This window comes from Antechinus flavipes, chromosome 1 (assembly GCF_016432865.1).
Source record: "Antechinus flavipes isolate AdamAnt ecotype Samford, QLD, Australia chromosome 1, AdamAnt_v2, whole genome shotgun sequence".
Taxonomy (NCBI): domain Eukaryota; kingdom Metazoa; phylum Chordata; class Mammalia; order Dasyuromorphia; family Dasyuridae; genus Antechinus; species Antechinus flavipes.
The window spans coordinates 14,120,290-14,147,313 of record NC_067398.1 but is presented as its reverse complement, the minus strand read 5'-3'; the positions used below and the strand labels follow the sequence as shown (position 1 = coordinate 14,147,313).

At 38.2% G+C, this 27,024-nt stretch overlaps 1 protein-coding gene across 1 annotated transcript in view; it reads right to left on the bottom strand.

The window, feature by feature from the left end:
* The window catches only part of SCN10A (sodium voltage-gated channel alpha subunit 10), an 86,568-nt gene extending 62,961 nt beyond the window's left edge, over window positions 1–23,607 (bottom strand). The window contains exons 1-9 of the mRNA XM_051979262.1: window positions 23,323–23,607; window positions 22,448–22,566; window positions 20,976–21,056; window positions 12,205–12,333; window positions 10,436–10,527; window positions 7,950–8,117; window positions 7,322–7,339; window positions 5,790–5,798; window positions 4,362–4,425 (exon numbers count right to left, since the gene is read on the bottom strand). Of these exons, the coding sequence (XP_051835222.1) occupies window positions 4,362–4,425; window positions 5,790–5,798; window positions 7,322–7,339; window positions 7,950–8,117; window positions 10,436–10,527; window positions 12,205–12,333; window positions 20,976–21,056; window positions 22,448–22,566; window positions 23,323–23,607 (965 nt within the window). The remainder of the gene's footprint in view (window positions 1–4,361; window positions 4,426–5,789; window positions 5,799–7,321; window positions 7,340–7,949; window positions 8,118–10,435; window positions 10,528–12,204; window positions 12,334–20,975; window positions 21,057–22,447; window positions 22,567–23,322) is intronic.
* Window positions 23,608–27,024: the final 3,417 nt, after the last annotated feature.

Below are 27,024 nucleotides of genomic sequence, written 5' to 3'. Positions count from 1 at the left end.
CTGGAAACTGAGTAGATACTTATCAGTTGGAGAATGGCTGAATAAGGTATAGTATATGAATGTAATGGAATATTATTGTTCTATAAGAAACAATCAGCAAGCTGACTTCAGAAAGCCCTGGAGAGAATGCTAAGTGGATGCTAAATAGAGTAGAACCAAAAGAACATTGTACATAGCAACAACAAAATTATATGATGATTAACTCTGATGGACTTGGCTCTTTTCAACAGTGAAGTAATTCAGACCAATTCCAATAGGATTGTGATGGAAAGAACTACCTCCATCCAGAGAGAGGACTATGGGGACTGAAAGTGGATCACAATATAGTATTTTCATCTCTTTGTTGTTATAGCGGTTGTTTGCTTGCTTAGTTTTTTCTCTCTATTTTTTTTTTCCTTTTTTGATATGATTTTTCTTGTGCAGCGTGATAAATGTGCTTGTGTTTAATTTATATTGGATTACTTGCTGTCCATGGGAAGGGAATGGAGAGAGAAAAATATGGAAACAAAGTTTTGCAAAAGTGAATGCTGAAAACCATATTTGCATGTATTTTGAAAAATAAAAAAACTATTATTTTAAAAAAAATAAAGGAAGCTTTCCCATTGACCCTTTTCTTGAAGGAATGGTGATTTCCATGGTTCCTTTGCCAGGCTGTGTCTGCACACTTGGTTAATGTTCCATGCTTACTCTTGGTGCTGACAATGTAGTTAGAAACAACAGAATTTGGCCCCTAGTTGGCAAGAATTTTTAAAGCAAGAAGGAACTATAAGAGATCCTGAGGTGGGTGAACTCCCTCAACATGTCTTGTTTCCTAGATTCTGACTACTTCCATCCCATGCTATTGCTTGCCCCAAGTGCAAAAATTCTGAGCTATGGCTCTGGCCTGGTGCATTTGAAATTATTTTACTGAGGTTACTGTCCCAAAGCAGGAAAAGGGAAAGGACATTTCCCATGAGCCTTTACCTTTTTTCTTGCTAAATCTAGGACTGGTGTCACATTTTCCCATTCTCTCTGGGCTCCAGGACATGAGCCATCAAGAAACCAGTTTGTAAAGCTCTTTCTGACAATTATATCAGAATAAATCCAAATAGGGATTAGAATGACATTTATATAGTACTTTAAATTTTGCAAAGGACTTTCTGTCCACTATCTCATTTGAGTCTCCACAAAATTCTATAAGTTTGGGATTATACATAGTAAATTTCCTAATCTTTAAAATGAGGGAGCTGAGATTCAGAGAGATTGACAGACTTGCCTGCCCACCCAATAAATATCACCCCATCTGAATTCAGATCTTCCCAACTCTAAGTGCAGAATTCTTTTCACTATAGTGCTCCCTAGTTTCAAGGGGCACCTCAGGGCTGTCTTTCCTTGCAGTGAAAAAGTAAGATAAGAACATTGAAAGTGAGTAAGCATTGGCTGACTTGATTTCTTTTGCCCTTTCCCTTTAATTAGAAACTGATATTCTGCTTTCACTTGTGGCAATGATGAGATATAGTGATTAATATCCCAAAGAAGGTGCTTTTACTCATCTATATTTACAGGAAGACACTTGTAGAGGCAGCAGGGCATGGTGTAGGACATAATCCAAAGACCTGGGTTAAAATCCTGCCTCTGATACATCTTGGCTGTATGACTCAGGAAAAGTAACTTCACTTTTAATATCCCAGGCAAATCTCTATTAAAAGAATAAGTTACAGGGGATTTGCTGGCTTATCCTGCTTTGATAAGTTTCTCTATCTCCATGCAATAGCAAATTTTGACCCCTTCTCTATACCCCCCACCTGCCACCTTGCTGACCTTCTATTCCTTTGGTTCTAGACCATTGTTTCTTTTTTCCTACCTATCATGGCTGACATATGTTCTTTAAGCTTTGCTTCTTCCCTTGCATTTATGTCTATTATGTAGAGTTACTACTTTCTGACCCCATGCTCAGAAATGAGAAGCAACTGCATTTCAGTCCAAGGCTACTCCCTCACTCCAGAAAAGAGAATATTGCTTACTGATAGCAGCTACCTCAGTTTCATCATTTGTGAAATGGGGAAACTACTCTCCATACCATATATTTCAAAGGGCTTTTTGATGCTCAAAGGAAATCAGGTGGTGAAACACTCTGTAACTCCTATGTTTTAGATCTTATCATTAGAAGGAGATCTGTTCACTTTGGAAAAGCCACAGTGAGAAAGGGGTTAAAAACTTGAGGACATAGACCAGAACTTGGACTTTTACCAAAGCTCATGAAGTCCAGAAAGAAATGATGGCTATGTACTGTTCCTCAGACCAGGGTATGGGGCAGGCAGAGCAAAGGAAATGTCATTGTTTCTATTTTACTTTCAATTAGGGTTTCAAGCCAACCCTGGGGTGTCATATGTGCTATGTATTTGTGATTTTGGCTTGGTGGAGGGAATGCTGAGCGTGATGTGATATGTAAAGGGTGGAATTAGTATAAGAACTTTGGGAGAGGAGAGATATTCTTATTTCTTCTATAAGAGATACATGTTATTCCAAGTTCTCTTTGGGGACAGACATGTGGAAAGAGAAAGATATTGGAAGTGGCCAACATGTAGGGGAATCCGATTCCTCAACCAAAAGTAAAGTCATGTATACAAAGTCTGAAGTCATGTATACAAAGTGGGCAAAAAACCACTGGGAATGCAGATGATCCGATAGTCTCTTGACAAGGATGTCAGACACCGAAGAAGGCTTAGCTAAAATGATAGTCACTCACACCGTCTTCTACTGATTTCCGGATAGTTCCATCAATAATATTCCAAACCTTGTTCCCATTTGGCTTCAATATCACTACCCTAAAGAGCTATGTAAATATAAGCTGTTTATTGTTAGTAGTAATAATGTTCGTTTCAAAGAAATTACTTCATTCCTACTGACTGAGCAGGTCAAAGATCTAAAGCAATAATCTGCAGTCCCTTGTAAAAGACACTAGAATGGAAATGTAGAAGCCTTGTCTCTACCTAACTGGCTTCACTACTGCCTTAATTTTATAATTAATTATATATATATGTACTTTATATATATATGTATATATATATTATACTTAATTATATATATACTTTATATATAATATATATTTTATACTTAATTATATATGTATACTTTATATATATTATATATATTTTATACTTAATTATATATATATACTTTATATATTATATATATTTTATACTTAATTATATATACTTTATATATATTATATATATATTTTATACTTAATTATGTATATACTTTATATATATTATATATATATTTTTATACTTAATTATATGTATATATACTTTATATATATTATATATATATATATATATATATTTTATACTTAATTATACATATTTGTTCGCAGTCACACCCTCAGGCATCACTGCTATGTTTTGACAAAGAAAATCTTGTTTTTTTTCTCCACTCTTCCCTTTCCAATAAAGAATTTGTCCAGTTCCTTGAGACATACTTCCCTATATGTTATAAGCAGTATAAAATGATATGTAACAGAGTTCCAGGTACTTATTCCAACCATGTAGTACAAAATATATGCACACACATACTATATATTACATTCATCCCAGAACTGCATCCAGTTTGCCAAGGCCAGCTCTCCAAACACTGGTATGCTAGAGCAGATAATTAAGGTTCACAAAACATGTGACAGCATCTACAGAAGGATCTATCATGAAGTAAATAAGAGCACTTCAATAATAGACACTGGTTGCTCGCATGAGTACCCACTTCTCCCATTTCTTCCAATAAGTTTGATCATAAACCAAAAACTTATAATAAGATATACAGGATTTAAACCTATAATTTAACTATGGCAAAGTTATATAATGATTGTTACTAATGTCTTCTTGAGAAAGTCATAAAGATTATGGGGTTCATTTGAAATCAATTTTTGAGGGTGCAATTCCTTCCTTTCTTGTTTTAGGATTTAATAAATATGGGTTGCTCAAATGTGTGACCACCTATCCTGTGACTTCAGTCATTGTATAGCCCACTCTATTGTGAGTTGGTGGATGTCTCAGAGTGCCTGCTACAATCCTCAGCCTCCTCAGCCTGCGATCTCAGGCCTGAGCTGATTGTCAGTGTCTTCAGGCTCTACCTGTAAAGCTATGTCCATTATCGGAGTATTAGGTCAGAAAAAGGCAATCTCTGAGTTCAGCCTTCCCTCCCTCTCTCCACTTCCTTGTGCTGGGATCTTAGCTCTCCCCAGACCATAAGCTCCTAGAAGCAAGACCAAGGCCATAATCACACCTCCAGCTCCTGGAATCCTGCCTCAGGACCTTGCATAGCATGGGTTCAAGACTCACCTGTTGAATGAACAAATAGCACATTGCTATATGGCATATACTCACCCTACTTCAGAGCCATTGCCACAGAGTAGGTGATCTTTTGTGCCAGGCTTTAACATCAAGTAATCTACATAACATGGAAAGGAAGAAGATCAGATTTCAGGAAACTTTTGCACACTCCTCCACTAACCCTTTAAGAGCTGAGGAATCCGGATTCTCCAGGGAATCTTGGGACATGAACTGGATGGCACATCAAAATGGCTATTACAACTAATGAATTATTTGTGTATTTTTGGTTTACAAAGAACCTTCAAATTGAGATATCTGTAAAGTGCTTTGCCAGCCCGGAAGTGCTGGTGTTATCATCAGTGCAAAATGTTCAGGGGATTTAATCTCTCCCCTAAACTCTGTGTAATACAAAGAGGGCTCAGATTGCAGTAGGAAGGACTTAAGTTCAAATCCTGGCTCTGATATCGGTGAAATGACCACAGATAAGAAATTTAATCTCTCCAAGCCTCTTTTTTTATCTGGAAAATGGGGACAATAGTGCTTATACTGTGTACCTTATAAGGTTGTTCTGAGGAGTATACATGATAAACCTCAAATTCTAAAAATGTGAGTTATTGGTATTATTATAGGGCAGGAATCCACTCAGAAGGAGTATGAAGACATCAGCATATTTGGACAAGTTCACAAAAGAGGATGTTGTTGTCTGGGAACTTCGGACTGCCCAGGGAAAAGCAGAGGGTAGTCGAAAGCTGAGGCCGAGGGATTTGTTTAAAGGGGCCAGATGTCCTACTTTGTGTTATAATCAAATTAGATGATATGTTGCAAACTTCACGCTTATGCCCTGTGAAGTAGCTGTCCAAGGTCTGGACAATCCCCACCAAAGTCATGGCGTTTCAGGAGCTATCCAAGGTAGGCTTATTGGGACACCTGCATTTTGCTGCTTGTTCAGTGTCATTATTTTGTGAATGATTATTTCTAGACTAAGTAGATAATAAATCAATGAGAATTGCACAGGTAACCATCTACAGCTTAGAGCCTGGGATCCTTTTTGTAGACATGACACTAGCCCCTAAATAATCCTCTTCTAGTACTAGAAAATACAAAGTCTGGGCTTGTAATTCTTTTGCTTCTCATCTTCACCTCTGCCTTCCTAGGCTTTCCCAAGTCCCAGGTAAAATCCCACCATCTCCAAGATGCCTTTACATTGTCCCTTACTGTCAGTGTTTACCAATTCTATTGATTATCTCTAATATAACCTCTCTATATCATGTATATCTAGTTTTTGGAAGCTTTTCTATCTTTTGCCTTATTTGTACTTCAGCACATTACACAGAACCTGGCACAGAAGAAAAGTTTAAAAAATGACTATTTAGAGATCCTCTGTTACCTGGTTCTCTTTTCTCCTTTGCTCTCCAGGACTTTTCATCTCTTCCATGTGACACACCTTCCCAGTCCCTCCAAATGCTACAGACACCTGGGCACCTGACTTTTCTTTGATAGGAAGATAAGATCCTTGAGGGCAGTGGCCATTCCCTGGTGTCTAGCCAAGTACCAGGCACACAATAGGTTCTTTAAGGGGAAATGCATTCATTAGGTATTTCCTATATGCAAACACTTTATAAATGTTTGTTGATTTAAACTCCCTTGCTCATCCCCATCAGTTTCCTGTGAAAAGCAAGCTCTCCATCCTGAGCTGCATTGATCTCTATCATCTCACCATCCCATCTCTACCCTCTACCCTCCCTATCGCCCCTGACCATTAGACACTGACATACCATTGACAGGATTCCAAGTCTTGTCTGATGTATTGGAGAAGGACTCTATCTATTATTGGGTTTGGATTTGGATGAATTTTGATCAATGTGCACCAACAATCAAGAATTAATTGTTCATTATGACATTATGTATAATCCACTTTCTCTCTTCACCCCAACAATGACCAATGTTGGATGAAAAAAAGTCCAACACCATTCAGCCTATTTAACTATCAGTTCCCAGGCAGTCTGGGCTACATGTTGAAGATGAAAATCTCTTTCAGCCTGAACATTCTAAGAGTGACTAGTTCTACACATTTGGCCAGTATGGAACTTTCTAATTCAACATATTGAAAGACTTGGGAACTGAAGGTCTTTAATATCAATTCTACTAAAATGCTGGGTATGCTTCTCATAAAACAAATCAACCCTGAAACTCTCAACTTCTCCTTACACTGATCTGTGTACATAGTATAATTTCCCCTCTTGATAGCTTTGAATATAAGCTATCTGAGGAGACACCATTTTGTATTTATCTTTGCATCCTCAGATCCTAGCACAGTGCCTATCTTGTAGTTGGCACTTCAGTTCAATCTAACTAGTCTATTAAATTCAAATGATGTGGCAAATACTATGCAAGGCACTGGGCCTACAAACAAAAGCATCCAATAATGGCTGATTGCAAAAAGTATATATTTTATGGGATGTGTGTTGAATGAATAGATGAATGGATGGATATACGGACAAATGAACAAATGAAATAGTCATCCTTTCTCCCTGTCTGAGGAAAACAGAAACCAGATTCTGCCCTTGATTCTCTAACTTATCAGCTTTTTCTTCCACTTGGCTGCCAATCAAATTTGATGTTTGAAGCTATCTGAGGACTCTGTGCTGGAAGCAGACACTGTGGAGTCCTGGATCCAAACATCTGGGATTTAAATCCCTTCTTTGTTACTGGCTTGTGACTTTGGGTAAGTTGATTCACTTCTCTAGCCTCAGTTTCCCTGTCTGTGAAATGAGGGGGCTGTACTTGGTTTTTTCCAGACTGCTGCATGCAGAGATCTCTGAGATGAGGAAAAGGGAAGGAGTATAAGTCATGGAGAGCCAAGGAGAATTCATGCATTCTGGTAATTTCAGTTATTTCCCAGATAGCAAAGGGTCATTTTCAAAATTTATTCTATTTAAGAAGTTCATCTTCACTTGCCTCAATGTCCACATTTCTCCTGTTGCCGTTTACCTTAAATTTGTGTTGTCCCAGACTATGAGAGAGAAAGTTCTCTGACAGTCCTTAAGTTCACATGTTGAAAAGAAATTCTGTTCTTTGGAAGTGTCCTTACTATAGGGTCATAGAATATTGGATCTAATTAGATCTCAGGGATCATCCAGTCCATCCCTCACCAAATACTGAGGCCAGGAGAAATGTTATGATATGTCTTTTGGTAGGGCTATATTTAGGAACCTGGAGCTCTGGAGGAAACATGAAAGATGAGAAGGAGCTCTCCCGAAATATATCCATGATGGTTATTGAGGAGATCTGGGAGAAAGGTCCTCAGACCCACCAGATATATCCTATGGAGTTAAAGAACTGGCCACAACTCCTCTGGAAGGGAAAACATCTCTATGGGACACTATAGTAGGTTTCCTATAAGAATTGGCAAATTGGGCCAATGCCCCAGTTGTCCTACCCTAATTATGGTTCTGCCTAACAGCTCTCTCTCCTTCCTGTTGTTGGGCCTTATTTGTGAGTGTTTTAGCAGTGCTAAGAGCACCATGGTACTGATCTGTTAACTCTGTAAGACACAAGTACAAGGGGCTTTTGAATGCACAGCAGTTTTACCAGAGTCATTTTTGCAGAAATCCCATGTCTTGTTTTCACCATAAGAATCACTGGTCGTGTTAAAAAATGTACAGTTCTTAGTGCATTTGTGCCTGAGATTCCCCTTAAAGAGCTGCAAGGCTACGAGGGCGAAGACGCTCAGGCAGAAGAGTGTCAGCACCATCACATCCGCCAGCTTCTTCACAGAGTGGATTAGGGCACCCACGATCACCTTTAAGCCTAGAGAGATCAAGGAGCAATAGCTTAGAAGCCCCATAACAGGAAGAAAGCCAAAGTCTTTCCTACAACACTGAAACTGCAACATGTGCTTCCAGGGTTTAACTGGGAGGGGGGTGGGGGGGAACTGGGATGATTCTTCAGGGAGCTGACATTTAGAGGGTGCTACTGCAGTGACTGCTGCATGCAGAGATCTCTGAGATGAGGAAAAGGGAACTGAAGTGCCAAGAAAATAACTGAAATTATCAGAGAAAAAGGAAGGGGTATAGGTACAGAACAAGGAAACATGGGAACATGACGAGCAAGAATAGCAAGTGCAAATAAGAAGATACTGAGCAGTGTACTTCTAGAGGCTATGACTCAGGCCAGCCTCCTCCAGGCCCCACTGGGGCAGCATCCCACATTCTAGGGGCTCTTCTTGCCAAGGTGTCTTTGGTCTTTCACCCTTCTCGTGTTTCTTGCTGTTTGCTCCAAGCACATTTTGTTACACTCCAGGCAAGCATCAACATGGCTCCTTCTGGGTGTATGTATGTGCTTCCTACAATTATCTGAACAATATTCACGCCTTGTGGCATTCCAGATTTAGGGTTCAAGATCAGGAGGAGTGTTTGTCGAGGAAATGAATATGGGAATCCTTTCATCTCTACTGCAATTTTTGAATGATCCCAATCAATCTTAATCATCAGCAAACTTTCATTTGGTTTCTCTCATTTGCCTCTTTCCTCATTGTCAAAAAGAGAATAGATGTGCATAAGACCTTACCATGTACAGTGGGTAGCAGGAAACATCCATCTAGAGCAAAAATTGATATTTACTTCATTTTTTCACTTCAGTGAATTTAATCACTCTCTGCTATTGGGAGAACAGTTTGGCATAGAACCCTGAGCTGGGAGTCAGTAATCTTGGCCACTTACCAACTATCAGACCTCGGGCAAATGACTCATCTGGAAAATGAAGTACATGGTTCAGTGGTTTTTAACCTGGGGTCATTTTTTTCTTATTTAAATTTTTTAATTACTGTATTTTAATAAAATTGGTTTCCTTTGTGGTGCCCTATATTTTATTTTATGCATCTGAAAACATTATCCTGACAGAAGACACAAAAAGATTAAGAATTCCTGAACTAAATGATCTCTAGGATCGTCTGCAATTCAAGCATCTTCTCTGACTCTATGGAAAGTAGAAGACAATGATGATCCATGATCTCAGAACCTAGAAAAGAGATTTTGGAGCAAGTTTTGATCTCAGAGCTCTGCTTTGTCCCTGGAATATTGAAACTGTTCTCACCAGTGGAGGCTTTTCTATGCCTGAACCCAAAGACTCTTAAGTCTTAAGATGAGGGTGCCAAAGGAATTGTAATTTATTGAGATTTGGCCAATATGGCAGTTGTATTTCTTCAGGAAGGAAATAGTGGAACCTAAGTCTTAGCTAAGACTCTGTAGAAAATCCACAGCCCATTGGCAGCCAAGACCCAAAGTCTCTGTAACTTGTAATCCATCTATAGGACTGCCAATCAAAGCAAACAATCATGATAAAAGCCATGTGAGAACAAAGTGAGATCTAGGTCATCTCCTGAGTAGCTGAGGCTCCTAAAGGTCATGGCCTATAGAGAAGAGTTTACAAATCACTGTTCTTATCTAAAAATAAAAATTCACTCGTACAAAGACCATCGAGCAGGACAGCATGAAGTTAGGAGAGACAGGACTATTTCTACATGGTCTCAGGACCATTTCCATATGAATTCTATTGATGATAATGAGAAGAATGAGGCAACAGTAAGAAAACTAAGATTTGGGTGAGTGCATTTTAAAGTTAGCAACATGCTCCTCTTCCAGAATCCCATCTGATGAACAGATACTGCAGGTGAGGAAACTGAGGCTCAGCCTTACTCATTGACTCATAGCTATTAAATATCAGAGTCAGAGCTCAAATCTGTCTTCCTTACTCCAAGGCTAGAGTTTTGACCATTGTGCTCTAATGTCTCTGAGAAAACTCTAGGACTAAAAGAACAGCAATACTCAGCCCACAAACAGTCATTGAGAAGATGGTCTTGTCCTAAATCCTAAATCTGTGCTGACAATTCTGATAAATTGAGGCAGGCTGGCCTTGACACGGGGAGTGTGCAGGGAAGCCACCCTAGGGAGAGGAAAGTCCCTGATTGAGGGTAGACCTCCTTCTAATTCCTCTCCCAGTTCCTCTCTAGCCTTTTACTGGCTCTGAGACTGTTCAGTGGTAGGAGGTAACCAAATTCCCTGTAAGAAAGTGAACAGTTTCCTTTAGATATTTAGATGTTTACCTGACCAGCAATTCAATCTCCTTACCTGGGATCACCGAAACTGTTTTCAGAGCCCGGAATACTCTGAAAGTTCTTAGAGCTGAAACCCCTCGTAGATCTGTAACTTCAGCAATATACCTGCCAGATAATAGCAATCAATAAACATTTATTAAATTTATTAATTTATAATTTAAATGTATAATATAATAAATATAATAAATAATTATTTATAATATAATTTTAAAAATTAGTCAATCAATAAACATTTATTAAATGGTTATTATGCACCAGGAAAAGCAGAAACAGCCCCTGTCTTCAAGAAATTCATGGTCTGGGGAGGAAACAACATGTAAACAACTATATATCAGAGATATGGACAAAATCGATGAAAAGATGGAAGAAAGCCTTAGAGAAGTATTGGGCATCTAAAGGAGTCTGAGAAAGGTCTTCTGCAGAAGGTCATATTTGAACTCAGCCTAGAAGAAAGCAAGGGCTGTTAGGAGGACGAGGAGAGAAAGGAGAGTCTTTTAAGTATGGGGGACAACTGCTAGCGCCAAGGAGACTGGAGAGGGACTGTCAGATTGAGGACCAGAAGGTGATCTAGAATGCTTTGTATTGAAGAGAGTAAAATGTAAGGACATTAGAACATAGGAAGTGGCCAATCTCCACACAACTGTGTGGATAATCCTGAGCAATGGATCTGATCACAGCACTGGCCCATTCAACAGGCTTCTATGACTTCAGACTGCCTCTAATTTAAATACAGATGTGTTAGTTTTTGTCTTTGTGTCCCCAGGGGCACAAAATGTATAATGTCTGTCACAGAGCTGGTGATTAATAAATGGTTGTTGAAATTGAATTTGATATGAGGAACGACAAGGAGAAAGGAATGAACACTTATTAAGTACCTACTATATGCCAATTATGCTAATATCTCATATAGGAATATTAAAAATATTTAGTTCATTTAAAGTAATGATTGGGGATTAAGCCCCTGGTGACTCTTGTTACTAATTCTCAATTACCTAATCAATATCCACTGCTATGCTAGGTGCTTGGAGATTCTTTTGATCCAGGTGCTTGGAGACGCTCTTGACCCATCTTTGGAAGACTGGACTTTTATCTCTGTTGAGTCCCATCTTTGCTTCTATCTTCCTGTGGGCCCATGTAATCTCATCCAGGTAGGCAAACTACCCTACTTTTCGTCTTGTGTGGTTTCTGATAATTACCCAGAGGGATAAGAAAAAATGCTGGATTTGTATGTTCCAGGGAACCTGGATTCAAATCCTGGCTTTACTCCTTACTACCTTTGGGCCTGTTTCCTCATCTAAAATGAAGTGTCAGGCAATGTGCTGCCTGGGTCTCTTCCAATTCTGGGTCTTTGATCTTATGGCACTAACACAGACTTTACACTGGCAGGAGGAGCACTCCTGGAAAAAAATCCCTCTATAATTTATTGTTTTAGGGAATTAGAGTGCAAAGGGTTTAAATAATTTGCCTAGGATCACATAGCCAGTATACACCAAAAATAGGACTCTGTCCCTTCTTTACTCCAAAACTAATACAAAATACCATGCTGTCTCTTTATCACAAATCAGTGTCAAATCCTTAACTTCTCTCAACACACCCCTTTTGCCCCATTTCCTCTCTTTGTCATGTCATTTGTTCAATTATTTTCTGTCATGTCCAATTCTTCATGACTTTATTTGGAGTTTTATTGGCAAAGGTAGTGTAATGGTTTGCCATTTCCTTTGGTTCTATAGCATGAATTCACATTTGCACACATGCATATGTATATACATGAGGATTACTTACGCCAGGGAAATCACACAAAAATCCAGCCAATTCCATGGATCTCGAAGGTAGGTGAATTCATTCAGACAAAATCCTCGAGCCAATATTTTTATTAAAGATTCAAATGTGTAAATGCCTGTGAAGACATACCTATGAAGGCAGAGAAATACAGGGGTATTAGTTACAATAGGAGAACAATGATCTGTTCATTTTTTCTCCTTAAATCTTTAGGGATGAATTTCTAGCAAATGGAGAGGGGAAGAACATATTTGAATAAATATATTTTCTAAAAGCAAAAATAGCAAAAAAAAAAAAAAAGATTTTCAGCAAACAAATTGGAGGGTAGAAACCAGATAGCAGAGTAGAGGAAACATTCAATTGAGCCCTTCCAATATTCTAAACAACTTTAGAATAATGCCTCAAATCAAATTTTGAGATGACAGAGATAACAAAAAGGTCAAAGTGGGGCATTCTTCCAGTCCAACACAATTTAGGAAGTAAGAAGGAGAGATCAGTGATATAGAGGTGGAACCTGGCTCAGAGCTCATATGGTTGCACACCAGTAATGAAACTAGGTGGTGGTAAAGAATTGTTGTGATGAGAGCAGCTTCAGGAACTTCTGAGAAAATCATAAAGAGATTACAGGCACTGGATGCTGGGTTATATATTGTTTGGCATTCCTTTGCCATTCCACTTCTGGGTCAAGTTCAAGAATGGAGAAGAGCAATTTTGATTAAGAGGGAGTAGGGGCTCTGAAAAGCAGTATCACCTCCAATTCCAAGAAAGCAGAGATCCTTTCTGGGTAAGAAGCAGAGCAAAGACCAAGAAAGCTATGGCTACATCTCTCCCCAGATCACACCACTATGGAAACACTGAAAACTTCTAAATTCACAGAACTAGCTGTAAAAACATCAGTATAGAAAAAATCTGAAGCTTATGACATCCAATTTACAACAAAGAAATAGGCTGGGAAAAATAAGGGAACAACAAAAAAGAACCTGACCATAAAAATCTATGATGAGGACAAAGAAGATGGAAGACACAAACTCAGAAGAACATAATGAAGTCAAAATAGCTCCAAGCAAAACCTCAAAGAAAAAAATGGATCTTGTACACAAGCCCAACAAGAATTACTGGAAGAGCCTTTAAAAAATCAGATAAGAATGGTAGAGGAAAAATAGGCAAAGAAATAAGAGCAAGAAAAGAAAATGATAAAAAGATAATTAATAGCTTGGTTTAAAAAGGCACAAAATAGCCCCTTAAAAATATCCAAGATAATTGGTAAAATGGAAAAAAAAAGATGTACAAGTATTGACTTATGAAAACAACTCTTTAAGAATTAGAATTGAATGGGGCAGCTAGGTGGCACAGTGAATAGAGCACCAGCCCTGAAATCAGGAGGACCTGAGTTCAAATTTGACCTCAGACACTTAACATATCTTAGCTTTGTGACCCTGGACAAACCACTTAACCCCAATTGCCTCATCAAGAAAAAAAAGAATGGAATAAGTGGGCACTAATGACTCCATGAGACACCAAGAAACAATAAAATAAAACTTAAAAATGAAAAAAGAGAAGAAAATGGGAACTATCTTATCAGAAAAACAACTGACTTGTAAAATAATTAAAGGAGAGATAATTTAAGAATTATTGGACTCTCAGAAAATCATAGATAACAAAAGAGTCTAGATATATTTCAAGAAATTCTAAAAAAAATCCCAACTGATTGATATTCTAGAACCAGAGGCCAAAATGGAAGTTGAGAGAATCTATCAAAAGGATCCCCAAAATAAAAAATCCCAGGAAAATTATTCCTGAATTTCCTTGTAAAAAAAAAAAACAAAATAATATAAACATTCAGAAAGAAACAATTAAAACATTGGGAGGCACAGTCAGGATCACACAAGATTCAACAGATACCATGTTAAATGAACAAAGGTCTAGAATGTGATATTGCAGAAAGCAAAACAATTACAGAATTAAGAATATCATACTCAATGAGAGAAATAATTCATTTTGGACCCCTACTCTATTTCAATCAGTATTAAGCAATTTGATAGAATCATATCAAAGTTCTGTATATAAGGCCCTAGAGCTGTGAGCTGCAGGTTAACCTGCTTATTATAGGAACTTAACTAAAGGCCTTCCACTCTTATTTTTCCTTGGAAAGGTGACCAAGCCCAGCTTGTCAGAGGTGACAACTATACCAATCACATGTGCAATAGGAGCAGTTGACTATGTTAGGTCACTGACTATGATGGCTTGTACCATTTCCTCCTACCCAAATTAAGGAGAAACCTGTATGTGGAAATATTCCTTGCTTTACCTAACTTATGACCCTGCTGACATATTGCTTATTCAGTGAAATTATACTATATTTGTCATATCTGTTCCAGAATGACTGGACATCTAGCCCTGAAAAAAGGGCCCTGGAAGGAAGTGGCATCTCAGATTGTGAGAAAGATCTGAAGGCCACTTCATTAGAGTGGATCATGGATCCTTTAAAAGAGTACCATTGGCTCAAACTTCTGCCTCAGTCTATCCTATTGTAGATGGGATAATTTTAATCTCCACAGCAGCAAAATTAAGTATAATCCTTCAAGGGGAAAAAGCTAATAGTTAATGAAATAGAGTACTTTTAAGTATTTTTGATGACCAAAGTTGAACAGAGTATCCAAATTCTTTTTTAAAAAGGTAAATGAATTATAGGAGGAAATTAGGCAGCAAAACTATACTAATGGGGAACTCAACTTTTCCCTTTCAGAAGTAGCTAAGTCTAACCATGAAAGAAGAAAGAAGTTAAGGAGATAATTAGAATCTTAGAAAAATTAAGATATGACAGAACTCTGGAGAAGACTGGATAGAAATATAAGGGATTATATCTTTTCCTCAGCAATACATGGCAGCTTCATAAAAAATGAATATGTATTAGAGCATAAAAACTTCACAATCAAATGTAGAAAAAGAGAAATAGTAAATGCATCCTTTTCAGATCATAATGCAATAAAATTACATTCAATAAAGGGCAGTTGGAGCATAGATTAAAAATTAATTGAAAACTAAATAATCAAATCCTAAAGAACGAGTGGGTCAAAGAATAAATCAGAATTCATCAACAACTTCATTGAAGAGAATTACAACAATGAAACACATCAAAATATGATCAATTCAGCAAAAGCAGAACTTAGGAGTATATTTATATTTCTAAATGTGTATATCAATAAAACACAGAAAGAGCAGATCAATGAATTAGTCATGCAACTAAAAAGACTAGAAAAAGAACAAATTAAGAATCCCCAATGAGAGAAATGATTATTAATAACTAATAATTTAAGAAGATTAAAAGCTCTCCACTACTTCCAAAGTCCTGATTTTAAAAATTCAGTCTCTTGAAGAATTATGATCATTATGATAATGAGATTGAATTAAGTCTCCTCAATCTTAGTCAAACCTCACTCAACCTTACAAGAAATTTATATAAGGTAAGGAAGCCCACTGTATTCTGCTCAAACTTGTAAGAAGCCAGATTTTTATTTTGTCTAGATAGCCCAGGCTGGGAGTGATCTGAATTGAAAGATAGTTTCTCTATTAAAGGGTACCACTTTCTGCATCTCATTGAACACCTATTTCTTTGAAGGGTATATAAACTGTGACCCCACTAGCATGATTATCTTTGGTCTAAGAAAGATGGCCAAGTGAACAAATAACATGTTGACCTTATTATTAAAATTATTAAGTTACCCAGAAAATGTGTCTCAAACCTTTTAATTGCTATACCAATTAAATACCAAATTAAAAGCCCAGAAAACAAAGGATAAATTAATAAAATTAAAAGTTAAAAAACCATATCAAGCATATTTTAAAAGTTTAAAAAACATATTAAAATCTGGTTCTATAAGAAAAAAATAAACCTCTGGTTAATTTGATTTAAAAAAGAAAGAAGAAAATCAAATTACCAATATCAAAAATTAAAGGAGTGATTGTCCCACCAGTGAAGATGAAAGTCAAGAAATTATTAGCAGTTATTTTATCCAGTTATAAGCCAGTAAAACCAATAATATAAGTGAAAGTGATGGATATTTACAAAAATATATACTGTCCAGATTAAAAGGAGAGGAAATGGAATACTTAAATAAACCACTCTTAGAAACAGAAAGAGAACAAGCCATCAGTGAAGTTTCTAAGAAAAAATCCTCAACATTAGATGGATTTATAAATGAATTCTACTAAATATTTAAGAAACAATCAATCACAATATTATATGAACTATTTTTTTAAAAATGGGTAAAGTAGGAATCCTATAAATTTTTTATGACATACTTATGGTTTTGATACCTAAACCAGGAAGAGCAAAAACAGAAAAAGAAAACTATGAACAAATTTCCTTAATGGATATGGTTGCAACCCTAAAAAGAGATCCCAAAGTCCCAAACCATAAATATAAAATATCATGGAGGGCTCTGTAAATATTTGCTAACAATTCATTTAATAAAGATTTATCAAGTATACATGATGTGTGAGGTATTATGTTAGATATTGGGGATGCAGAGAAAAATGAAAGTCTTTGTCCTTAAAGAGCTTCTATTCTATGAGATGGTGAAGATGAGGAGGAACAAAAGAAGGAGGAGGAGGAAGAGGAGGAAGAAGAGGAAGAGGAGGAGGAGAATGAAGAGGAGAAGGGGGAAGAGGAGGAGAAGGAGGAGGAGGAGGAAAAAAAGGAGGAGAAAGAGAAGGAGAAGAAGAAGGAGAAGAATTTTCAAGATAGATTCAATAAAGTAGTAGGGGGAATTAGTAGTTTATAGAAGAGAACACTAGCTTCTTGTTTTTAAATGTGTGTGTACATAAAATTTTATTTCATTGAATATTTTTCAATTATATTTTTAAAAAATTTAACATTTAGAAAAAATTCTGAGTTTCAAATTCTCTCTCCTTTCTGCTAAAGCCTCCCCCCACTCACTATAAGGCAAACCTTCCTGTTTTATAACAGTGAATAGATAGCTGGCCTTATAGACAAGGAGACCTGGATTCAAGATCCATTTTGTGTGACTGGGTAAAGAACTTTTTATTCATTTCTCCACAACTGTAACTCAGTTATTTCTAAGGTATTAGACAGAATGTACATATTAAATTTTTTGTGCTCTCAACCAAAGCTTTTCTTACTCCTTCATAGTTATGACTTCTATTTCTTCTATAAGGAAATATGAGAAATATATAGGTTGAGAACATTACCAACTAGTAAGTCTAGTGAGAAAACCAGCTAGGAGGGGAGGAAGTGAGTGTAAGATAGAGACAGAAAGTGACTTTCTTGATAGAAGAGAGATCACTTAAGAATTTTATAAGGAATATTAAGACAGATTCCATCCTTGGGGTCTTCCTAGATAGGCTCAGCTAGCCTTTGGGAGCTACAATTTAATTCCTCCTTGGAGCTGCTTAATATGATCCTTGCAGCCCAAGCATGTGTTAAAGAGGCTTCTCTGCCTTTTATCTGAGCAGTGACTACATCAGCTGCAGGGTAACTACCTTTGGGCCTGTTCCTATTTAAACATCATAAAAATTCTAATTAAATTGTTTCCAGGAGTTTTATTGCATTTATTACCTCAGATTCTCACTGTCTGTATATGACATGACTACAAAAGCTTCAGTTTTTTTCAACTGTTAAATAAGGATAATAATACTTATGCTAATTATTTAATATGGAGTTTCAAGAGAAAAAAGTTACTTTGTAAACCTGCCAGAAATGGGAATTATTATATTAATTTCCATGCCAAGATAAACAAGTCCAGTAGAATATAAGCTTCCTGAAGGTAGACTACAAGCACACACACACATAGTTTTTCCCTTTGTACTCTTATTACTTGGCATAATGACTGTGAGGCTTCTTTTGGTTTACTCTAAGAATTTATTTAGATGCTAATTTTCTTACATTTCTAAGTTAAGAGTTTTCAAAGGAGACAGAAGCAGATGATAGAGAACAACCAGGAAGTTGTCATGCTCTCCTCAGTCTCCCTCAAAACAACATTAAATCAATTCTCTAAACAAAAAACACACAGAAAAGTTGAGTGAAACAGTTTTCCAGCTCAAAATAACTTCAAAGGACTGAAGGAAAAGTCTATCTCATTCGGGTAAAAGAAGAAGAGTGTAATCAGTACTATCCAGGCAAGCCAGTGAGAGGCTCCTAGCCACAAGACAGATCAGCAGCCAAGGCCCCATGGTCCTGACTCAAAAGGCCAGTGGCACAGTAAGCTAGCTGTGAGGCCTCCAGCCCTTGCAAACTGCTAGCCTTGGAACTCCTGGCACAACAGACTAGAGGTTGGGCCACTCCAGAAAAGTGGGCAAGCTGCCAGCCCCAGAGGCCCTGAGGCAGAAAGCCAGTGACCAAGCCCCTGGCCCCTAGCACAACAAACTTGGGAGAGTGCTCCCTAGACCTCAGGAGCTGAGCTCAACTTTAAAAGTCACAAAATAGGCTAGAAATGTGGAGGAGGATCCCTGACCACAAAAAGCTGCTATGGCAATAGGAAAGATTAAAAACAAACTCAGAAGAAGACAATGTCAAAACATCTACAGCAGAATTCTAAAAGAAGTTTATGAATTGGCCTGAGGCCCAAAAAGTCTTCTTAGATGACCCCAAAAAGGATTTTAAGAATCAAATAAGAGAAGTGGAAGAAAAGTTGGGGAAAGAAATGGGAGTGACAGAGAGACACATAGAGAGAAATGGGAAAAGTAGGATAAAGGGAAATACATAATTAGTAATCCTAACTGAGAATGTGAATGGGATAAACTCTCCCATAAAACAAAAGCATATAGCAAAATGGGTTAAGAACCAAATTCCTACAATTTGCTTTTTATAAGAAACACATTTGAAACAGACAGACACACACACACACACACACACAGAGGTACAAGGTATAAGACTAGAACAGAATCTATAATGCTTCAGTTAAAGTAAAAAAAAAAAGTGTAGCTAGTAATCATGATCTCAGACAAAGCAAAGGCAAAAAGAAATCTAATTAAAAGAGACAAGGAAGGAAATTACATATTGCCAAAAGGTACTCTAGACAGTGAAGTAATAGCAATGTTAAATATATAGAGACCAAATGGTATAGTATCCAAATTTCGAAAGGAGAAGTTAAATGATTTACAGGAAGAAGCATACAGTAAAACTATACTACTGAGGAATCCCAATCTTTTTCTCTCAGAATTAGATAAATCTAAGCATAAAGTAAATGAAATTTAGAAAAGTTAGATATGAGAGATCTCTGGAGAAATTTAATGGGGATAGAAAGGAATAAATCTTTTTCTCAGTGGTATGTGACACTACACAACAATTGACACATATTTGGGCATAAAAACCTCATGATCAACACAGAAAGATGAAATATTAAATGCACTCTTTTCAGATCATGATGCAATAAAAATTATATGTACTAAAGGGCAGTGGAAAGATAGATCAAGAATTAATTGGAAACTAACTAATGTAATGCTAAAGAATGAGTAGGTCAAAGAATTTCTAAAGTCTTCTCACATTCATTAATGCCTTTAACCTTCAAAACATTCCTGTGGGGTAAGAAAGACCAGGACCTATTTCTTATAATTATTTTTCTGGCTCTTTAAAGTAATTTCTTGGCAGTTTGATTGGAGTGGAACTGAATAAATAGATTAATTTAGATAGAATTGTCATTTTTATTATATTATATATATTAGTAATATATAATATAATACCTATATTAGTTTGGCCTACCCATGAGCACTTGATATGCTTTTTTTGAGGCAACTGGAGTTAAGTGACATACAGCTAGGAAGTGTTAAGTGTCTGAGACCAGGTTTGAACTGGTGCTTTACCTAGCTGCCCCTTTGATATTCTTCCACATTGTTCAGATCTGACTTTATTTGTGTGAAAAGCATTTTATAATTGTGTTTATATAGTTCTTGGTACTGTCTTGGCAGATAGACTCTCAGATATTTTATATTATCTATAGTTATTTTAAATGGTATTTCTCTATCTCTTGCTGCTAACTTTATTGGTGAAATGCTGGTGATTTATATGGATTTATTTTATATAGCTAAAATTATTAATTGTTTCTAGTAGTTTTTTTAGTTGATTCTTTAGAATTCTCTAAGTATACCATCACCTGCAAAGAGTGATAATTTTGTTTTCTATTACCTATACTAATTTATTCAATTTCTTTTTTTCTCTTAATGCTAAAGCTAACATTTCTAATATAATTTTATTGAATAATAATGGTAATAGTGGGCAACCTTATTATAATGGTGAGAGATAGTGTGTAATAATAGTAATAATGGCTAATATTTGTCTAGCACTTTAAGGTTTGCAAAGCACTTTATATAGAGTGACTCATTTGATCCTAGGCACAGACTCTAAGAGTCAGGGAGACATGAGTTCAAGTCTTGCCTTTGGCATTGCACTCAGCCATTCAACAGAATGTCCCTAAGACTATAAACTACAGCATGAATACTTCTCTGCATTATAGAAGGTCACTGGGAATTCCCTAGATAGAAAAACTCATAGGTCTAGACCCGCCCCCCCTACTATCCAAAGATAATCATTATTCTCAAGAGAAAATAGAGATTAAGCAAGGTTTATGAAACATCACTATTCACACAGCTAATGAATGTGAGATGAAAGACTTCTTCCAAAATCTCTATTTAGATTATTAACAAGAAATCTGCAAAGCCAAAGCATATCAGGCAGAGAAGTGGGTAGGTGGAATAGAGGAAGATAAAAGGAAAACATAAGCTGAGACAGGGCTGCCAAATGAGGAGAAACTACTTACTCAACAGCCGGTGGAGTTTCCGTCTTGGTCATGAACACACAGTTGACCACAATTGTCATCATGATGAAGAAACTGAACAGGGTGAGGAGGATTTGTTAAGGAGAATGTGTGACTGATTTCAGTGGGGACAAGAGACTTCCTTCCTGGAGGATCTTCTCCAAATGGGCTTGTGGATGAGTCAATGGACAGCTGCAGCAGGTCTCTATTGAGAAGGAGGGAGGGCTGGAAGCCTTTGCTTAGCTATGCTCCCTGAAAGTCCTTTCACAGGACACTTGCTTGGCTAGAAGGACAGCCTTCCCCAGCTTGTCCACACTCTAAGGAGACTGGATTCTAAGGAGTGCAGGTGCACTCACTCACTCTGATGGCAGTAATCTGATGGCAGGAAATAGCTACTCACAGGGGAAAAAGGAAAGGAAGAGTTTATTAAGGCTATTTGACTGACAGGGAGAAGTATTTGCTAATATTTAAAATAAAAGAACAATAATAACAATAATAGTGCGCCCTGCCGAGTGTAAAATAGTAATAACTCCTGTGACCATAAGCACTTTCATGTTTGCTAAGAGATTTTAGGACATGCTCTCATAAGAGCCATGTCATGTCACATGATTGTCCCCCTTTATAGATGGAGATACTGAGGTTCAGAGCTGTAAAATGACTTGGATCAAATACCAAGCAAAAAAGCTGTCAAAGTGCTAGGAGAAACTAGGGACCGGTTAAGTTTAAAATAAATTAATTCTCTTGGAATATTAAGTGAACATTTATTTTTTGTATTTAATCATTCCCCTCACAATAGAATTTTTATCAGAAGATTGACCTAAAGCTGTTTCTGGGAAAGTCAGAGAAATGGATGGGGGAAGAACTCAGCCCTTTGTGTCATTTGGGAGCTTCCTTTCTGAATAATTTTCTTGCAAATTAGAAGATTAAAAACAGAAACCTTTTTGAATGTTCAAAAGTAGGGAAGAGACTCAAGGGATAGAACACTGGGCCCAAAGTAAGGAAGGCCTGAGTGCAAATTCAGCCTCAGACACTTAGTACATGATCCTGTGCAAGCAATTAACCTCAGTCTGCCTAAGTTTCCTCACCTATAAAATAGGTGAGGAAATATCTCCCATAGTGATTTTGAGGATCAAATGAGAGAATATTTGTAAAAGCATTTAGCACAGTGTCTGATACATAGTAGGTGCTTTATAAATTCTAATTGTTATTAAATGGATTGTTTCCAGCTTGGGTTTTTTTTTTTTAAACTACACCTGTGATTTCATTAGTGTGGGGAATTCCTGGGCAATTTTCTTTCCTACAGATCAGCAGAATCAGCATCTTTCCCCTTTTAAATCTTCCCTTTTAAAAACATTGGAGGATTTGAGGCGAGCTGAATGTTCTATCTCAAGAGGACACAGAAACACATGTGGCATCAAGACCCAGATACACTCGACTTCCTTAAAAGATAAAAAAAAATCCATCATAAAGGATATGAATGGACCGATACTTTGATGGCGGTTCTCCTGATGGGATGGAAAGGACTGAGTAACCCCAAAGCCCAGGTCGCACTGAACCGGAAGATTGTCCGCCCTTTGTTTAGCACAATAAATGTCTGTTAAAACAAAAGTATAAAATCCAACCTAAGTAACTAAGCGGACCTGTCCCCACAAGGGAACTTATTTACCTCTACACCTGCCCAATGCTGATGCAAAAGTGGAGCACTCAGCTTTGTCACCAGCATCAGATGTCCTGTGTCTGATTCCCACCCAGCCAGTGTCTTAGGAGATGGGCATCCTCTGCTACTGACTGTTCTGCCTGGGGCCATCTTAGTCAATGAAAACAAAGGTTACAGCACAAAACTTTTGGCCATGCTCCTTAGAAAGTTAACCATGCTTATGTTCTTTCTGCCCATCTCCACCTACAGATCGAGCATCCCATAAATGTGGAAGACCAAGACCAAGGACGGAGTGACAGGGACAAGTTATAGGACATTGAAGGCCATCGACCCTGACTATCTTCAGTTTCAGGGTTTCTTTTACAATCCAGTTCCTTGATTATTGGGACCAAATTCTCATGATTACAGGGGCCAAAGTGCTAACCTGGCTACTTTCTGTTTCATTTCTGGCGTTTAGCAAAATGATCTACTAGAATTCCTCATAAGTAAAATAATGAGGAAAAGGCAGCCCTAGGTTGGCTTTGTGAGGCTTTTGAAGACTGTGTAGATATGCCAACTATCACAAAAGCTTTGGGTCACAAAAGAGGGTCAAAGGTCTTTGCAAAGGGCCCATGGCCAGACTTTTGGGTCCTCCCAGTCACAGCATCAGTATAAGCACAAAACTATCACCTGAGTCAGACTCTGGGATCTTACCTTGTGATTTTTGTAAAAAGGGTCCAGGTCCTCCAGGGGCTCCCCCACCAGTTCTGGGGGAAGGTCTCCATAGAACTTGGGCAGCTGGTTGCAGGCCTTTAGGTCCAGCTGGGGCCGGGGCTTCTCTTCTTTGGCCTTTGAGTCTTTCTCCTCCTCCCCCTCATGTTCCTTCTTCAACTTGTTCTGAAGTTTCTCCTCCTCAATCCGCCTTTCAATAGCAGCCAAAGATTCGGGAGTAAAAGGGTGGAAGTTGTTTGTCTCCAGGGAGCCAAAGGGATTTTCCATCTTTTCATTCTTCTTCAGAAAGCATTTTTAATTCCTAATAGATGAAACGACTGGAAAAAAGAATAGTAGTGACCACAATGTCTGGGAATCAGAAGGCAAGAAGACTTTAATTAAGTAAGTGGTGGTGGACCCTTGAGCATCTCCAGATCAGCATGGCCAAAACAGAGCATATTCTCCACCCTCTTCCCCCAGCACTAGCCTTCTCCAAACCGCCCCGTTTCTATGGAGGGCACCAGCATCCTTCCCAGCACACAGGTCTTGACTCTTCATTCTCCTCATGGCTCCCCATCAATCAAATATTAAATACTTATTATGTGCTAACAACGCACTGAATGCTGGGAGTTCAAAGAAAGGCAAAAACACAGACCCAGTCCTCAAGGGGCTGTCCTTCCAGTACAAATCATTTCCCAAGTTCTATTTGTTTTTCTCTATGATACATCTTGCATTCAGTCCTTTCTCTTTTATACTACCCAACTGCAACCTGAATTCAGACCCCGCTCGCCTCTGACCTGGATTGGTGCAGCTGCCACAACAGTGATCTTCCTGCCTCAAGTCCCTCTCCTGTCTCCAATCCATCCTCCACTCGGCTGCCAAGGCAATTTTCTAAAACCCTAGCTATGACTAAAGCATTTCAGGAGCTCCTGACTTTTCAAGGCTAAAATGCAAAATCCTTTGTTTAGAATTTAAAGTTCTCTCCTTCTGGTTCCAGCCTCTTTCCCCGGCTTACTTCTCATTAATCTCCTTCATAAATTCTGGGCTCCACTCATCCACACCTCTAAGTCTTGGAAGACTTTTGTTGTTGCAAAGTCATTTGAGTCATATTCAAATCTTCATGGCCCCTTTTAGGGTTTTCTTAGCAAAAAAAACTAGAGTGATTTGTCATTTCCTTCTCTAACTCAAGAAACTGAGGAAAATTGCTGAAGGTGACTCCAGGCCTTTTATCTATTGTGAAGCCACTTAGTGCCACCCTTGGAAGGCCTGGCTCTCTTCAAATGTCACCTCCTGCATCAGCCCTTTCCCTTTCCTGATATCCCCACTTGGTAATTCTAACTCCATGTTAGAACAGCAAATCCAGAGTCAGGAAGAGCTGAATTCAAATCCAGCCTCAGACATTCTGTGTGTGACTTTGAGCAAGTCCATTAATCTTTACATGCCTCAGTTTCCTCATCTGTAAACTGAGGATGATAATACATTATCTAACTTTCAGGGTTATTGTGAAGTTCAAAATAAGTATTTGTAAATCACTTTTCAAACCTTAAAATGTCATATAAATGTTACCTATCATTATAACTATCATTGCCTCCCATAACCCAATCCTATACACATTTGCAATTTTTAAAAATTTTGTGTGTGTGTATATATATATATATATTGCTTTTCTGTATACTTGTAGTATCCCAACTCTCCAACGCCCCGGGACTAAAATATGAACTCCTTGAGGTCAGAGACTGTTTTGGCCTTCAGCATCTAATATACTGTTTTGTACACAGTAAGTATTTAATAAATGCTTGCTTACTGACTGACCTATGGCACAACATATGACAAATTGTAGGCATTTGATAAATCATTGTCTAAATGAATTGAGTCTAGTATAACTGAACTGAATTGATCGATTCTTCAAGGACAGTTGAAGTGAAGAGCTCTAGACCTGGGGTCTCTCTTTGACCAGGGAATGGCCCTAAGATGACAAATGTAATTTGCATTTAATTTCTTTGGGGCATTAATGTGATTATGGAACTCTCCCCTACCCAGATTAAACCATTCATTGGGTTCATCTCTAACCAACTCTCTTCAGTCCAATGAGCCACAGTTTCTATATTTCATCAAAGGTCTTCCCTCCCTGTCATGGGTCTCACCCATGTGTGACACTATTTAGATTCTTTGTGGCTGGAAAGTTCACTCCTTGCGTCTGAGGGAGCAACGAGCCCTTTTCACACTTGACGGGCTGATCCTTGGGCAGCAGGTGCATGGGCTTCGGCCTGATCACATTTGACACTTTCTAGCTTGGGAGCCCCGGCAGAACTCGCCCTCAACTGGCACGGCCAGTGGGACTCAGGACTGAGGCCTTGAGCAGGGAGGGACTCCTTAAGATCCATGAATCCCTCCCTTGAGATGATAGCAGCCAGTGGATCCCTGGAGGGGAACTCTGGCCATCATAGAGAAGCTTGGCAAGCCAGAAGACTGTGTGATTGACTTGTTGAATATTTAAACTACAGCCATTATCAATCATCTGACAAGTCTTTTTAAAGTGTTTGCCATCTTTTCTGGCACTGTGCTGGCTGCAGCTCCTAGCAAAGAGCCTCTCTGTGGTCGTCAGACACTTCGACAAACATCCTGAGTGATAACGATCCCAAATCCTAGAGGTATAGGCTGTCCAGGAGCATGGGGACCTCATTCTTAATCTTTTTTTTTGACTCATTGGTCCCTTGGGTGGTCTGGGGAAGCCTCTATATGGACTCCCTTTTACAATCATCATTTTTAAAAAATTTAGTTGGAGGTGGGGGTGAGGATTCCAGGTAAGAATTCTTGATCTGCTCTAATTCACATCTGAAAAGAGTTCCCTCTGACGAGGAGTCACCCATCCATCCTTTGCCCGTAGACATCCATGGGGGGAAGATGATGCTTCCTGCTCTACTTTGAGATATCCAGGATGGTTCATCTTAAGCCTGATGTCCCCTCAAACCCTCAGATCTCTGTGAATGTCCTGGTCGTTTTTCTGGTCAGACCGTGCTCCTTCCATGGATGGGGAAGGAAGACAGAGAGGAAGAACTAGCTACAATGACCATGGACAGAATAATACCAAAGTCATCTGGACAATTCTTGTGTTTATCCCTATTGAGAGAGAGCATGGGACGATGGAGAGGGCTCTGGGCTAGGAGTCAAGAAGGCCTAAGTTTAAATCCTGCCTCTGCATTTACTAGCTGTGTGACTCTGGGCAAGTCATTTAAGCATGTCACCTTTCTATGCCTCAGTTTCCCCACATCTAAAATGAGGGGGCAAGACTTCATGGTTTTCCAAAACCCCTTTTCAGCTCTAAATCTATAATCTAGCCTACTCTAATTAACTTCTCTGAAGGTCTGTTTATCCTAGAATGGCACATTTATAAAAAGGCCCCAGCTCTGTCCTGCGAGTGTAAAACAGTAATAACTCCTATGACCATAAGCCATGCTATAGGCCTAGAATGCCCTTCCCTCCCAGCCTGATGGATTTTTGGCATTCTTTAACGTTAATACAAATATTTCCTCTTCCAGGAAGCTTTCCTTATTTCTCCCCACTCCCTCTTGGACCTCGCGTAGCATTTTCCTTCTATCTCTTTTATGTACTCATCAAATACTATAAATTAGTGTATATGTTCTTTAGGGGTATACTGGAACCACTCCAAAATAATTTGGAAGAGCTTATTGTTAAATTTTCAGT